Here is a 17,441-nt window from a genome sequence, read left to right as displayed (position 1 = left end):
GTAAAAAGTTATACGAATTCAATTAAAGCACCCAAGAAAAGGTAAGACAAAGGGGAATTTGTTCAAATGGGAAACAGATGTAGATTCCAAGAGCACACCATCAAAGTACTTAGTTTAAGACCACCTAAAAGTCTCATCCAGACACAAGCACAGGTCCCGACTAAGAGGAATACACTCAAATGTTAACAAATCAAATATAATATGTAAATAAAACATAATACAGTACATAACAGAGAGATGATTTACAATGAAAAAAATATCATCTCCCAAAACTAACTATACATTCGACTGCTTCCCTCTCAGCCAGGGGATCCGGCCAGGACCAGGACACAAACCAAGTAATCTCATTCCAAGACAAAGACAGAAAGCATGTTGGAAAACAGATATAAGGGGATAGAAGACACAGTATGAACCCCCCTGCCCACATTGGGAGGTCAGGAACCCCGCCCAGGTGGTAGGGACTGGGTGAGTAATAGCGCTGGTGGTAGGGACTCAGTGAGTAAAAGCGCTGGTAGGAATTCAGTGGTGTCACTGATTTTATGACATTAGAATATAAAGAAATTTACAACTACAATCAGACTAATGATTTTACAAAAGGTCCCCACAAAAAACTATATCTTTAAATTATTAAACAAGTCTGTTGATTAAATTAAATTATAATTTTATTTTAAAAGATCAAGAAAATGTCAAAATAAAAATGAAAGTTTTGACAACCAAAATGTACCTATTCCGTAACATATAAAGACACACAAACAAATCTTGTCTTCTTGCTCCTCTGTAATCTTGACACAGCATTGCTCTGATATTTCGTGAAGATGTGTAGCATGAACACTACTTCACTCTATACCGATCACGACCCAACAAGTATTGAGAACCATGCTTCTCAAATTTGTTTTACATACAGGACTTTGCACTATCCTTTTGAATCTGGATAGAGACTTGACCGACTCAATTGTTAACGGGCACCTTTTTACTGTCACACTCTTTTATTGGGATGTGATATTACGACTTATAATGTCCCTTTTTATTTCGTCACTGACCGACCACCTTTGAAATTTTGATATTCTACAACACAGTGTTTGGTCTCCTGTGTTATATTTGTTTTATTCTGTACCGACCTGTATAACACAGTTTCGGCCTTCTCTGTTATATTTTTATTGGGACATATAGTAACAGATTTGCCTTCTCTGTACTATGAATTGGTCACCCGTTCACGGACTGACACAGTACAGTAGCCTGCACTATGCCTTGCTATCTTCCGGCTCCAAACGTACTTCACACAATCAACCCTGCATTATGTGAAGGATAGCTAGTGACGTTTGGCGACTGAGAGACGTTGTCATCACAAGATAGCATAGCAACAGGTTTGAAAAATACCAACTTGTGGTTGCCTAAAGCTAATATCCCATTGAGACTTAAGCTCGTTCTACAGTAACGTGACAGCCCCCACCCACGTTAAAAATTTACTTTTTTGGTGGTTTATTACATGAAAATAAATTTTACAAATGGACAATGAGTAAAGGTATTAAGGGAATTCTGTATGAAATTTCCTGTGTAGAGTCACATTTGAAAAATTTCGCAGTCTAATTGTCTCTGTCGTGTCAAGGGCATCTTTATGGTCGCATGTCTCTGTTATCTGGAGTCCCTGTCTGGTCAGTCTGTGAGTCCATAACGTCTTTGGTCTCTCTGTCTGGTCAGTTTGTGTGTCCATAACGTCTGTGGTCTCTGTCTGGTCAGTCGGTGTGTCCATAACTTCTGTGGTCTCTGTCTGGGCAGAGTGTGTATTTATAATGTCTGTGGTCTCTGGTCAGTACGTGCATTTACAATGTCTGGTGTCTCTGAAAAGTCAGAAAGAGGGTTAGAATGGGGATTTGTCTGTATTAAGTCAGTCATGTCAACAATGTCAAAGTCTTTATCTTCAGAGACAAGAGTCAAAAATTGTTCCAACTGGGAGATTCTTTGCAGAAACTGATGTTCTACCATAACTTGAAATAAGCTATTGATCCTGTTTGTCACTGAAGATACAATTCGATACAGTCCTTCCTGTGTATTTGTCACACGTCATACTGGTACAATGTCAGTTTCAGGTTGGTCATGGATTTCCAGTCTTTCGCCCGCCATGACCGTCATCATCTATGCACATAATATTCACAAGTGGATACAAATATCGATTTACTTTGTATGTTGCATCCATAACAAACACATCACAAAAAACACTCAAATCACGCCTCATTCTTCCCGTTACTTAAAACAAATACTCAAAACCAACATCCTCATTCACACTGAACTTTGTTACACCTCCTTCCTCCTCTATCTCTCTCAGTAATTCCTGTACCGTCTCACCGTCCGTCCTGTCAATATCAGTCTTGAACAATCTCCGCTGCAAATCTTCGACATCTTTAGGCAATACATTTTATCCTTGGCTTGATTGAATGTATTGCCTAAGTTGGGTTGTGGACACCTTTGTTTTAGCCATAGCCTTCACTGTCTCATTCACGAGGGGCAGGCGATTCTCCGGATAAAGTGAGGATGGCTAAATGTAAAAAGAAAAAAGATTAAAAGTACAAAATTGTATGCAATAGCATTCAATTCAGACCTGCCAGCTAACAAAACAATAAAAAGCATTTTATTTTTTATTGACAATTTAAAGACAAAAATCTGCATATAAACCCATAATGCACGAGTTGTGTTTGTCACTCTAAAATACTTGAATGAACTAAAATGCAACAGGCGCTCATCAAATTCAAGGGTTAAATGAATGACTGCAGAATTCCCAACAAACGTCGCTTCATTGTCTTTGTAACATTTTCATGGCATACAAAAACGCAATAGAGTGGTCACCATTTATAATTAGTCCTCAGAAATCAAGCACTTATAACTGCATCGTACTCATAGTCAAAGTCAAATTTTATTTTGAAAAGTCTATGGACAACCATCAAATCTTAAAATTCCTTATCTGGACCAAAAAAAAAAAAAAGACAAAAAAAAAAAAGACCCAAAAAAATACCACCACCTAGATCTGCTTATATTGTCTTACAGGACTTAATAGCGCTTACAACACTATAAAAAGGATGATGATATGGTGACTGATTCAATAAATAGGGAACAGTAGATTTCACGAGCACCTCAAAGATGTACCAATTTTGACATTACCTCAAAGTCTCACCGAGACACAAGCAAAGGATCCTGCTAAAACATTTACATAATGCAATAATATTCAAAACATATAACAGTACATAACAGAGAGATGATTTACAGTTAAAAAATCATCTCAAGAAGAAAGGTACTGTATTTGACTGTCTGCCTCCCAACTAAAGACCCCCGCAAGGACCAGGAAAAAAATGAGCAATCTTAATCCATAACAAAGACAGGGAGCAACATGGAAAGGGAAAACAAATATAAGGGATAGAAAAATGTGAACTCTCTGCCCAGAACCCTTCCAAGAAATTTTGTTTTTAATAAAAAAAAATGCAAATTCTGGAACAGTCAATTTTGTCACAAGCTGGTCATCATCTCTCCATCTCAGTGCGCCACCTTGAATGTATCGTAATAAAATATGAGTCGGAATGGCTGTTGTCTTTAAACATTTGGTCCTGGTGTCAACAGTGCATTTACCTAACTAATCTATTACTATATATTACACTCAATAGTGGGAGGGGGGAGGGACAATTAAGTACTGAAAATATAAAGTAACAAGAAAAGAAAAAATAATACATATTTATAAAAAAATTGAGTCTAATTGCGACTAAAATAGAATTTGCAATTAATTGCTGTCAAGTGTAAAATTTTCGGCAGCGAAAAACTGCAGGGACAAAATGTCGATGGAAAATAAGTATAAAATGAATGAGTCTTACCAATTTATCGCATGGGTGATTTTCATGGTTGTGATTAGCCCCTGTAACCCTCAGAAGCCAGTATTAATTTCAGAGTCCTGCATGGTAAGAAAAACTTTTTATTACAAAATAATAAAATTATCCACAACATAGTATGATAAAATATTAATAGCGTTGTCACTTGCATACCTCAATTGTGAAGGATTTCAACATGCAGATTATAGAGCAATTGAAAATAAATCTTAATAAGACATTCAATAATAATACTAATCCAGCGCAATCAGATTTTTTGAACAAATCAAGTCTTTCACTTTTTAAAACTGTTCTGGTAATAGTTGAACTATTGTCTTGCTGCATTACATCGTGCAGCCCGCCCACTGAAGACTGTAAATGAGCTGCAGATAGGCACACATTGCCTCTTCCTCTGGATGTTTTAAAATTCAGAATCAGTTTGATTGCTTTATTAAAATTGTCTTGGCAATCAAGATAGAAAAGCTGATGGTGATAATTTACTTCCGAGTTATGCTGAAATATTATAACCTTGTGCATATAATATTTTCATTTTTTTTTAAATATGTAAAAGTAAAAAAACACCTCCTGCCCCCGTCCAAAAACAACCTCCTACCTCTGGTTAGGGCGAACTCCTTTGCTTGAAGTCAATTGCTTTTTGCCCTGCTTGCATTCATAGACACAAAAGTCATAAATTAGCCAACTTTCCTCAGGGTGATATGATGGAAGCTGAAAAACACGGAATAATATAAAAGATCATAACATAAACACCTAAATATTAAGTTAAAAATTGCAATATTTTCTCCAACTGAGACAAAGGTGTTACAGTTCAGTACGTTAGAAGAATAAGAAAGTAAGTCGAGAGTTTTCTCGAAGAACTTAAATTTGTGACGTGGTACTCAAATCAGGGACTAGGTCAAAAGCTGAATGGCACAAATGGAAAGCCAAAGGCATGTTGTTTTCAATATTTAAAGTCAATAAAAATTCAAATTCTGTGCATTCTAATATTAGGCAAACAACTACAGACCACACTAAATTGAATTGTATTAAGTAAAAGGATCTTGTCACATTCAATCAAGCTGTCATTTGAGAAAAATTACTTCATTATAAATTGAAGTTCAGATCGCATGTTTGAAGCCGTATTAGGAAAATTCATGTATCTGTGTATAAGCCAAGTTTCATCAAAATCACAGTGGCAACGAGTGTCTAATATTTGCCACCAGATACACTCGTAAAATTTGAGTGTAGGCCTATTTAGCAAAATCATATATTAGGAATGGTTTATACTACATCATTAAGTAGCGCATGCCCGTCATCATCCTGCATCTTTTATATATATATATATATATATTAAAAAAAGAAATGAGCTTTCATAAGCCGCAATATCCACCAAACATGCTCAAAGCACTTTACAAAGGATCCATGACTAGCAGCAACACGTAACAAGTAGAACGTTAGGCGATGTTTTTCTTCTGACAGACAACGCTCTTAGCGGATAGGAAATCATACACATGAGTACAGTGAGAGAATGTGAGTCCTTGATGAGGCTCGACCCCAGGACCTTCCAATCCGGAAGTGAGTGCCACACAGCCGCATATATCTTGGCTGTTCTTGAGAATTTGCCAAACACCTACAAACTAATTAGTAAAAAGAGGGGAGATGGGCAGAAATAGACAGACAGATACACACTCAGAGAGAGAGAGAGAATAATATCAGTTGTCTGTGGTGTCAGTCCGTTTAGGAGCGAGGTGGCGGAAGAAGTAGTCTAGCATTAGTACTTGGGTAGTAGTAGTAAGTAGTAAATAGGGGAGGTCTTCTGCACGTTCCTTGAGCTAAGGAAAGTATTCCTTCAACTAACCTTAAAATAAAAAATAAAACATTGTACATTTCCAACACTTGGACCTGCACTATGACCTATAACTAAAACTAACAGACAAAAAAAAAACCCCGCTAAGACTCCTCTCCAGTACCTTTCAATATTTCAAATTGAATTATAATGGCTGCGGAAAACTAAAACAATGGTCATATAAGGAAATTTACAAATCAATCAAGTTGTTCTACAGGTTTTAAAATGAAAATATGAAGTAACAAGATATCACTCTAACATAGTGACACCTAACTAACACTAGACATCACACCAGCAGCAATGCTGAGCGGAGTAATTTTACTTTTTTCACTAGCAACCAAGTTGCCACATTGGATTTTCTTTCTTTACTTTTTTTTTTAGTGTTCTGCTAATGTGCAATCTACATTTAAAATAAAAAGTGGCATCTTTCATTTCTTCTAATTCTTAACAGACACGATTATGTCCACTTCACATCTCAACAACAGGGACAATTTTTTTCACTTCTTGAGGCAGTTTTTTCTTACTTCTTTTAAATTTCATTTTTTTAAAGCTTCTTTATTGATTTGATTATAAGTTCTATTGTTCTTCTTTTATTATAATTTCATTGTCAATATCATTTTCATCCGTCATCAGCATACTTTTACAGTACTTTTACCATGTTATTCTTACGCTCTTACAGTTACATTACAGCAGAGCGATACCTAACACAGGCCTTTAAAGTGCTACTAAATTTGAAAAATTAAAATAAAACGTTTGACAAAAGATCCACAGTTCAAAAGCTAAAACAATTATAAAGTGAAACTACCTCGAGACTCGGGGAACATCGGGGGTAAAGTCTCCCGCCCATACTGGGCACTGGGGGACTGGAAGTCTAGAGAGCTGCGCCGGTGGAACCCGTAATTTAGTTTCTTAAACGGTTCCGATCATTCAGGAGAGGAGTAGTACCTATCTAGTTGTAGTTATTAGTAGAAGAAGAAGAAGAAGAAGAAGGAGCATGTTCAGGTTCAAGTTCAACCCTCTTCTTTAACTTCTTAGTAGGCACTTGCAAGAATTTTTCAAAATAGTGGCTATGGGTATTAATTTAGCGTAGAAAAATAAAGGGGAGTGAAACATTAACTAGAGTGAAAAATTATCGCTCTGTCTCAACTGGTTAAAAAGTTATGACCGTTTATGTGGTGGAAAATCTCTAATTAATAGGAAAAAATGTGACAAAAGCACAGCATCCCAATGGATAATCACGTATAATTCAGAAACAGCTTCAGATACAACTTTCAAATTTTTACATGTGGTAAATCAACATCTCTGTAATACATTGCAAACAGAAAATGAATTATTTTGAGAAAGAAAAGTATAGTTTAGAGCTGAGACAGCTGAAATCAAGGAAAAATAGATCACGACATGCAAATGAATGGCCGATTGGAATTTTGGAAAAGTCAATAATAAAATATTTATTCACATGAAGATAGACCAAATACACCACTGAATCGGCGTCATTTAGTTGTTCACTTTGAACTTTTCAAAATGAAAATAGACCTCATGCAAGCAAAGATATGAACTGACAAATGTTTGAGGTGGTGTACTCTTCTTAGTTGATAGAGTTAGAGTGAGAATGACGAGAAATGAGTTGCCACTTAATTAAGGAAAAAAATTGTCGTATCTAGTTTACTTACCTTCTTTGTTGACTTTTTAATAAAAAGTACATTATTCTCATTTTCGAATGTTTTCAAATTGGAGAAAAGATGAGAATGTCTCGTTTACCGAGAGGGCCATTTTTTTTGCTTCACACTTCTCAAAGACAGACCGCGAAAAGTGGAGGCTGGGGTCGGCTGGTCCTTGAAAGCTCACAAATGCAACTTTAAACGCATAAGAGTGCTGGGAGTAGGTAGCTACAAATAGGTAAAGGAGCGGTGGTTTGCAACTTTAAACACATAAGAGTTCTGGGAGTACAAATAGTGAAAAGCGGTAGTTTTCGCTATTTGTAGTGGTAGTACAAATAACCACTTCGTTAAGTTTTATGGCCACAATATAAAATTTATTGACTATTTTGATAACATGCCAAATTGGGGTGACTTTGCAACAACTCAAGTAAAGTGTCATAACATCTCAATACAAAAGACATTAACTAAAAGAACAATCCAAGATAACTTCTTAAACAGAGTACAAGGCAGGCTCCACACAATGTATCTTATGAAAGGTCCTGAAAAACATTTCTACATCTAGCTTTCTTAGTGACACTGGGCTGCCACTGCCACTCATCCTCACTGCTGACGACTTCACTATCACTGGATTCACTTGCAGAATCACTAAGAACTGGTGTCTGAGTCTGACTTTGCAATTTCCTTCTGTCAGATGAACTGGAGGATGTGGATCCATGAACAGAGTCAGTGCTGGTCATAGATGATGAGGTACCGGTAACATCAGGAAGTGCAGAGGGGGTTGAGCTAGAGGATGATGAAGATGTGGAGGCTAAGTCCTGGCCAGAGATGGATTTGCCTGGTTCCACTAACAGCCTTTTCCGTGCTGTTCTCCGTTTTTGGTTGCCCCCTGGGTTGTACTTGAATTGCTGAAGGTACTCCAGCAGAGCAGTGAAAGTTGAGCTGTTCTGGTTCTCTCTGTTGTCCCACCAGCTCGAGGAAACTTCCTCAACACGACGTCCATGTTGAAAGGGGCGATTCCACAAGCCCTAAACCCAGCCTTGAGGTTTGCAGGGATCCTTATCCCCATTCTCTCCATAAGCTTTGACAGCAGGCGAGGGAACAGAGCTTTGTCAAGGGATGTAGAAGAGGGTCGTTGCATCTTGTGTTCTTTCATAATTTGCTTCCATTCTCTCTTCATTGGACCGAAAAAACTGACATCAAGGGGCTGGCACTGGCATTTATCAGTACTGTTTGGGGGTAAGAGAACAAAGCGGATATCAAGTTGCTTGCAATTTGAGATGACCGCCTCACTGAGGTGTGAGCTTAAATTGTCACCTATCATAAGTTTGGGTCCTTCCCGTCGCCGAGCCCAGGGTACGATTATGACGGAGAACCATTCCTCAAAGCATGCGGCATCAAACCAACCGCTTTTGCTTCGGGCAAACCTTGTCCCCGTGGGACCTCCTTGTCGCCATGAGTCGTAGAGGTGAGCGGCTTTGTATACAACAAAGGGGGGCAACAATTCCCCCTCTGCTGTTCCCGAAAACATTATTGATATATTTCCTTTGGAATGGTTGATAACCCTTTCGGGATACTTAACTCCTCTCCTGAAGATACACTTTGTTACTCCCGGGTCATCGGCTAAATTTGTCTCATCATAATTCACAATATTACCAGTAGGAACACCCTCCAGGGACCCTTTCAAGTTTGAAAAGTACTTCACGTTCTCTGGTTGTACTTGAGCCCTCGAGCGTTTGATGTTTTGGCACATACGATTGGGTAAAATGTCATTTCGTTTCAGAAAACCCCTCACCCAGTCATCCCCAGGAACATTATTTTTGAACACGGTGATTTTTTGCTGTGTGCGATTTAGGTACCCTGAAACCACAAGCTTGACATCTCTGTGTTCCAAGGGCATGCCAAATTCAGAACAGATGAGAAGGCAGTTCACAAGTTCATCTTCCACTTCCTTCCTCAAGGCTGTCTGTCCACCACACGAATTCTGGTGAAGGCCCTTCACCTTGTTCCACAGCGTTCGAAATGGGATTCTGCATCGTTCTGCCACCTTCACACTGTCACTCTTACAATCTTTTATTGCTTGGAGAAGAGTCTGTTCGTCATAATCTCTGTAGCGCCTGGCTCCAGGCTTTTTAGCATACTTTCTCGGCATTGTGGTTCTGGTGAGAAAATTCTGTGAAAAGAAAATGACCCAAAAAAAGGTTAGATCTAGATATCTAGAACTAGGCATTTCATATAATATTAGCCTCTATATTATTCTTAAAACCTTTAAACCTAAAGAAAATCATATCTTTAATTTCAATAAGATATAAGAAACTCACAATCTCCCTTAATTCACATAATACTGCTGCTAAACAAACAAAATGTGCACCCACTAATATTATTATTGGGTGGGGTGACTTTGCAACACTCAGATCTAGAAGCTGGGGTGACTTTGCATCAAGCCATTGTAAACAGACAGACAATGAATCATTACTGGGAGCCTAATTGGGAAATGTTAAAGTATTTTGCACTATAAATCAATAGATTATAAAGCTTAAGTCTTAATTTGAGAGTATGAACCAAATAAAGTTTGCACTCACCTGAATTGAGGACGAAATAGGGCTGTTAATTCACCAACCACAAAAACAGGCTTGTCCACCATTGACATTGAAGCAGGAAAGGAAATTGAAAGGCCAAATGTATTTCCTTCACAGAAGAGCTACATTGGAAGCCTTATGAACTCTTCCACTTCGTCCATAAGCACATTCACTTTTTTAATGAAAATGTTGCAAAGTCACCCCAGCATGCAAAGTCACCCCGTTCTACGGTATTGAAAATGATAGTGTGTCAACATTGTGAGAGGGTTTGGAGTAATATTAATATGATGAGACTCTTCGGTCACTACATTTTTTTTTTACTTCTGATTGTTGAATTGACGAGTTTGTGTATACAATTTGGTTACCAAAAAACTACCATAGTGTGTAAATGGACAAGAATCCTACCATTATTTATAGTGTGTAATTGGTAAGGCTTATGTCAGAATGGGGTTAGGTGTGGTGTGGTGACGGTGATAAGTTATCATCATGATTCAGAACAGTGAGTGGAGCAGGCACTTATTTTGATGACAAGAAATGAAGTGAATACCCACTCAAGTGGTGGATGGATTCAATTGAAGAGCATCCCTCTTATGGCCAGGCAGAGTTGCCGTAACAGTCGGGTCGTGGGTTTGAACATTTTGTTCTCCATTGGTCTTCTGACATTTTCCACTCACTTCAATTGTTATTATCATAATGATGTACCCTATGTTTGTTCATGCCTACACGACAATGTGCTCATTATCGCCAGTTTTTACATTGTTCATTTTCTTTATAATTTTAATTTTATGATTAATGCCAAGAATCTATGATTTTTTTAAAAAAATATTAAATTGGAATTGTGATCCCCGACTGGCGAATGGCACAGGAGAAGGGATGCGTGTAAAAGTAAAACCATATCATTTAGAATTGTTTATCTACCTTCTGTGAAATGATTTGTAGCATGTAATGTATGAATTACACTTACACTACACACTCACATAAATAACTTTCAACTATTAAAAAAGTCAAACCTGACATTTTTGACAAGCCGGGGGTTGGGGGGTCATATAATCGATGGATATTTGAAGGACTAACTACACCACATAGAAGTTTGATGGCCAAAAACTAAATTGTCTTTGTTCTCCATAGTATTATCATGCGAGGCATTTGTCCTGTACTCTACCTATTTTAATTATTAAAGATGGATGCACAATGAGACGTAATAATATGGCCGTGTTTTACCGTCTTGGTTGAAATCTAAATAAATGATACATTATATTATTACAGTTGTTTGCTTTTGTTATTTTGTTCCTCCATTCTCTTGCTTACGGCTTATGCTGAAAAGTGTCTCAATATCTCTTGAAATTGAAACAGACTTACAACGTATGTGAAATTGAGAGTTAGTGGGGATTCCCCCTTCGTATTCAGAGAGAGGCAGAGGCTTTAATTTTAATCGTAGCCATCGTTAACTTATAGCCTGACACTAGAACTAGAACCTTCTAGTACTTGTAGTTTGACGTCATTTTAAAGTTAAAGTTTTGTACAGCATTTAGTGAGTAATCATCAGTGGTGCTCATGGAAACAAGTGATTCCATTGGTTGAACTGTTGAATACAACTCACGATTTGTTTTCTTTTGTGGCCAAAGACGTCTTTTAATTTTTAACGTCATTTTTTGGTAAGTGCCAGACAAGTTCACGGTTTAAATCCTTCATCGAATAAATCTCTCCTTTTAAAATTTTTTTTTTAGCTGCTCTGGTATTGATGATGTGGTTGTAGTAGGGTAGAGATGGTTGTGCCGATGATAATGTGGTGGTTGTAGCTGAAGTGGTAGTGATGATGAAGGGGTGGGCCCTTTGACCTACCATGGTGAAGGTCATATATTTTCTACTTCTATCCATTTGTTTTCCAACTTACTGTATGAGGAGATTAGGTACCTACAGTACTTGGTTTTTGTGCTTGCCCTGGCCGAAGTGAAAACAGTCATGTCAGTCAAGCTTTTTTCCCATTGTAAATCATCTCTCAGCACCATGCCATTTTGTTTACTTTGAATACAATTTGTAAGCATTTGTTCGAGTTAGTGGGACCCAATGCGACCTCAAACATTACGCAGTGTTCTTGGAATCTTCCCTTATCGAACCAGTTTGGGTTTCTTTTTCTTGTCTTGATATTAAATTGTACACCGAGTTCTGGACAAAAACTCGGAAATGTTTATATTTGTATGAAGTTGACCCCTCACCACCTCCTACTAATTAGCACAATCTTATGTTATCGCCCAAGCCAGTTATCAATCACATTTGTTGCTGTACAATTGGACATTTCTCAATAAATGTTAACACGCTGTTGTGTTTATGAAGAAAGCTGTAAACATGCCCATGAGAAAATGAATAAAAATAAAATTCCCTTTATTCATCCCATAGGGAAGTCTTTCTATAGTGTCTATTCCAAGGGAAGACTGGAATAACCCAGGCGTTAGCCGCCCTAAATTGAGATAGGGCGAGGTGACTTGCTCAACGTCACACAGCTAGCGCCGGGCATTCGGAACATTTTCATGTTCCTGTTCCAAATTGGAGCGATTCGCGATTGTTCCGTATCAGTCCTAAGTGCAGTAGTACTCGTGTTTGTAGGTGGTTCCAACCACAGACGAGGTTCAGAGGGAGGGACGTAGGCTGGTTTGCGCGCACTCTCTCTACACACGCATGCATACACGGACACAGCATAACAAATAACGCCCGCCCATCCCCACCTCCTCGTCTCACTCTTCGCCCGTAGACTGAACCCTTCTTCTCACCAAATCACATCTTTTTGTTGACACAGGAAAATGTTCCTCGTTGAGCTCTGTTCCCGTGCGGCACTACGGCACTACACACAGCGCAGCTGTACGAAGCAAAGACTGTACCGCAGAGCCACGCTGACCCTGAATTGTATCGGCACTTTTCAATGTGACCAACGACCTCAAGCACAAGAGTAAGAGTAAGAGCACACGAGAAAAAGAAAGGCAAAGGAGAATTGTTCACATAGGGAACAGATGTAGATTTTGAGATCACCTTACTTTGTTTTTAAGTTTAAGGGTTTTATGGCGCTTGCAACACATTTAGGTCATATCAGCGCCAGTAAAAAGGAAGAAAATGGGATAGTCAAAAGTTCTAGAATTACAATTAAAGCACCCAGAAAAGGTAAGACAGATGGGAATTTGTTCAAATGAGAAACAGATGTAGATTCCAAGAGCACACTATCAGTGTACTTAGTTTGAGATCACCTAAAACTAAAAAAGTCTCATCAAGACACAAGCACAGGCCCCCACTATGAGGGATACACTCAAATGTTTTACAAATCATATATAATATAAACAAAACATAATACTAATACAGTGCATAACAGAGAAATAATTTGCAAGGCAAAAAAATATCTCCCAATACTATACATTTGACTGTTTCCCTCCCAGCCAGGGCCAGGACAAAACCAAGTAATCTCATTCCAAGACAAAGACAGAAAGCATGTTGGAAAACAGACATAGGGGGATAGAAGATTGTTCGTAACCCCACCCAGAACCTCAAGGCCAAAAGACACGTCCCCAAAAATGATATGCAAGGCTAATTGGTTAAAAGGGAAGTCAATCAGCACCCCCCTCCCCATGAGAAATTCCAGCCACCACCAGCTAAAGAAGATTTGAAGCTCAGGAGATGGTAATTGTTCTCATACCTATACGGAAGATTCACCACCGACAAGAGAAGGAAGGAGATTTTTTAAATATTTAAAAGACAAAAGTGGTTCAAGTAAAAAGTTGTGTTCAAAATAAAGAACATTAAAATATTACTAATATTCTAATTATTAGAAAACAAAGATAAAACAGCATTGAAAACGAAAAAAAAAATTTTGTATTACAATTTTTTTGTTTGTTTTCGTCTTCTGGAAGATTGTTTTGTTTTTCAACTTGTAAAACGCGAAGGGGAAAAAAAAGTAACCAAATGTAATTTTTTATTATATACAATGAAATTGATGAGGGTGATGATGACAATTAAATTATAACCAGGAGGTAATTCACACAACCTGGACAGAAAGGCTACTGAAAATGCCTAAATTTTTTCTTGGGTTACCTAAAACGTGAAATATTAGCAAAAAAAAAAATATTAAAAAATAATAATAAACAAATTAAGAAGAGCCAAGTATGATAAAATTAATAATAATAGCATTGAAAATGGAATACAATAATAATCCTTACTTAAAAAAAAAAACAACAAAATAATATGATAAGCACAACAATAAGCTTAAAACGCAGAACAGTAAATGTAATAACGATAACGATAAAATATGTTTAAAAAACTTGAAATTAGTAATCCATGAACATGACCATATCATAATAACCATAATATTGAAAAGTTTAAATATCAAATACCATTTTAAAAACTGGTATATATTATAAAAAAGATAACCCAGAAAAAATAACAAACAAAAAATCTCCAAGAAAGAACCATTATCTAATAATGGCTTGTTTGTAAGCTCTCAGGACAAGCAAGTTGGTCTCATTTACTTGCATTCACACATCGATGTTTCCAAAACAGAAAGAAGGCAGTGGATTTTCTCACAAACACTACAGAGGTTTTCCAATCCCTTATGTGATGGCACCACCATCGGATGGACCAAACACCTTAGATCAAATTTGGGTAAGATCATTTAAATGACACCAATCCATTTAGAATTGAAGAATTGTCCTGAACAATACAAAATACAGACCTAATCTGGAGTTGAATCGGCTCCAGATGGAAAACCTCACTAGCTTTACTATCCTCTTCCTATCAAATGTTTTTTATTTTTTAATTTACATGAACATTTTCAATTGAACTGGAACGGTAACCAATCTAATTGTGTTGACTAATGGCTTCAGATTATGTCAAGAAAGAGTCTGAGACGGTACAGCTTTCTTGAAACCAGGGTTGTCTTCAAATCAAAATGATGGGATGGTCGATACTATTTGATTTCACAGTTCAGCGGATTACAATTTCAAGCTGACATAAATAATCAAATCTGTCCATGTCAACTGGCTTGATCTGACTATACAAATAAGGACTGGGGCTACAGTGCACAAGATAGATATAGCTGTAGTATTGTAGCCAAAAGATTTTCTTGTCTAGCTGGCAGACTGAGTGGAGAGTGCTGACACGTCTAGTTTAAGACTGGACCACCACCACCCATGTTCATATTCATGTTGTTGGGCATGTTGTTTGGCATATTCATTCCACCTGGTTGTTGCTGCTGCTGTTGTTGAGGCTGATTACTCTTGTCCGATTTAAAGCTCACCTGGAAAAATGAACAAAAATGAGCATCAATCACCTTGAATCAAAATATAAAAGGTACTCAGGTAATCAACACGAGGTAATAGAAAGAAGCTAACTCGTGGAATACCACACCGTTAGCACATTTCCAAAACAGTTGGAAGGAAGATGATGAGGGGAAAATTCTACAAGTGAAAGCACTAAAGAAAAAGAAAGACAAAGGAGACTGGTTCAAATATGGAATAGAAGATTTCAAATGCAATCTATCATGTAGACAATTTTGACACGACCTTCAGGTGCTAACCAGCTATGAAGCAGAAATGTTCATTAAGTAGAGATTCAAAATTAAAACAGTACAAAACAGAGAGATGTATTACAAGGGGAAAAAAACAATTCTCAAAAAAAAACAAAATATTCAACTGCCCCCCAGCTAATTTCTGGAAAGTAGGAAAATGCACTCATTTAAGTCTGTCACTGTCAGGGCATGTGACTCGGGGAAATGAATTATTTTAAAAGGAAGAAATTCCTCTGATGCCCAAATCACGTATTACCGTGGACCATCAGCACCGATTCATTATAAGATCCAGAGATTGAATCTGGGAGGAAAAAAAACAAACAAAACAATAGAGCAAAGACAAAGAAAAATTGCTGGTGCTACGACAATAAGGGTCACTGACCTGCAACTGCTTTCCCTGGTAGTAGTAGCCATGAAGTCCGTGAATGGCGTTCTGTGCTTCAGACATGTTGGTCATGGTGACAAATCCAAAACCCTTACAGGTGCACTTCTCATGATCAACCATGCATTTAACCTTCTGCACTGTGCCATAAGGGGAAAACAGGGCCCACAATGTTTGGTCAGTGGCATTACTGCCAATGTTGTATACAAACAAAGTGTACCTGGGGATACAAACAAAAAACAAATATGAATAATACACAGTCACAGGGGTGCCTGTAGTTTTGTTTGAAAAGAATTGTATGATGAAAGTGTATTTTATAGTAGCCAACTTTTCAAACAGCCAAAAAGAGACAGCCTAAGGCAAAATCCAGGCATGACCCACAACAGCAGTATAGTTAGGACTATTCTATCTATATCAAATAATCTGCCTTGTTTTAATGTGCTAGTCAAATAAATCCTGGGACAACCTGAGTCAGTTCCATACAAACAGTCCAATTAAACCACCATGGTAATATTATTTGAAATTCTAGCGATAATAGTGGTAGCCCTGCTAACCCTCCTTATTCCAAAAGTGGAATCAGGACTTCAGAAAATAAGAATCTTGAAACAATGGATTATTCTCATCAAAATAACTACCAACTTTGTCACCAAACACATACAGACAGCATTCAGGCATAGCTGGCAAAACTACATATTACATGTATTAGGAAAGGGTGAAAGGAGTGCAATTAACTTTCCTACTTAGCTCCCTTTTGACAATCACTGAATATTTTTTTGTTTTAAATCACCTTTTTATCCCCCTCCTCCAATTTTTCTTCTTACCATTATCATTATTTTTCAATTTGGAATTTTAGAGACAATGATGAATTGTGGAAAAGGAAAAGTGAAAATAGGAACGAGTCTGTCAAAAGCGGAAGGGTTGGCAGGTATATGGTAGCAATAGTTGGGAACTGTGGTGATGGCAGTGATAATTATCATGCTGAGGTGGTGAGAACGACAGTGATCATCAAGGCAGTGATGACGCTGTGGTAGCTGAAATTGTGTTGATAATGATATGGTGGTGGCAGTGAAAGAGATCCTACAGTAGTAGTAACAGTGTCAATCATGTTATGACGGATAGTAATGGAAACGGAAGTATAAGGTGCTGTGTAGTGATAGTGGTAGCAGTAGCATGGATCAAAGCAACTGGCTTGTCTGAAACCCCGAAAAATGTTTCCCTAATGAGTCATGCCCCATTACACTTTTTTAAAAAACAAAAAAAACAAAAAACAAGCAAATCCTGCAATAGCAACTTGGAGTGCCAACCTCATTACAAGCAAAACATGAGAAACAAATAAGAACTGATATTACTTGGTCTTGATTGAAAAAAAAAGAAAGAAAAAGGTACAAACTGAGAGCAAAAGCATAAAAACATATGAGTTTTTTGGGTCATACAGCTGGCAGTCCTGACTTCACACTAAAACCTCATTGATTTAAAGAACAGAAATTGTAATTGTACTCTGCAATTCAATAAATATAAATCTAACAGGCACAAATAAAGCGAAACTAATCTAAAAGGTAGGAATTCCAAAGCCAACAACAAACCAGCATTAA

General features: G+C 37.5%; 2 protein-coding genes and 1 long non-coding RNA gene across 7 annotated transcripts in view; all 3 read right to left on the bottom strand.

The window, feature by feature from the left end:
- Positions 1 to 644: 644 nt before the first annotated feature.
- On the bottom strand, positions 645 to 7,500 carry LOC144979463 (uncharacterized). The gene is made up of 4 exons (XR_013646708.1): positions 7,359 to 7,500; positions 4,459 to 4,571; positions 3,855 to 3,931; positions 645 to 2,533 (listed from the first exon to the last, which is right to left on the bottom strand). It is a non-coding gene; the product is annotated as an uncharacterized LOC144979463 (long non-coding RNA).
- A 680-nt stretch (positions 7,501 to 8,180) lies between these two features.
- Positions 8,181 to 11,174, bottom strand: LOC144979458 (uncharacterized). The gene has a single exon (XM_078926114.1). It carries the CDS (start codon positions 9,571 to 9,573, stop codon positions 8,191 to 8,193), a length of 1,383 nt encoding a protein of 460 aa, XP_078782240.1. The 5' UTR covers positions 9,574 to 11,174; the 3' UTR covers positions 8,181 to 8,190.
- Positions 11,175 to 13,754: 2,580 nt separating this feature from the next.
- Positions 13,755 to 17,441, bottom strand: part of LOC144979460 (ELAV-like protein 1) — an 18,221-nt gene continuing 14,534 nt past the window's right edge. For all 5 annotated transcript variants that reach the window (XM_078926119.1, XM_078926116.1, XM_078926115.1 and 2 more), the window contains 2 exons: positions 15,850 to 16,069; positions 13,755 to 15,197 (listed from right to left, as the gene is read on the bottom strand). In XM_078926119.1, the coding sequence (XP_078782245.1) occupies positions 15,063 to 15,197; positions 15,850 to 16,069 (355 nt within the window). In that variant the 3' untranslated portion in view covers positions 13,755 to 15,062. The remainder of the gene's footprint in view (positions 15,198 to 15,849; positions 16,070 to 17,441) is intronic.

The sequence above is a fragment of the Berghia stephanieae genome, chromosome 9 (assembly GCF_034508935.2).
Source record: "Berghia stephanieae isolate SIO BIC M18660-M18661 chromosome 9, UCSD_Bste_1.3, whole genome shotgun sequence".
Lineage (NCBI taxonomy): Eukaryota > Metazoa > Mollusca > Gastropoda > Nudibranchia > Aeolidiidae > Berghia > Berghia stephanieae.
This window is presented reverse-complemented; position numbering and strand designations above follow the sequence as displayed.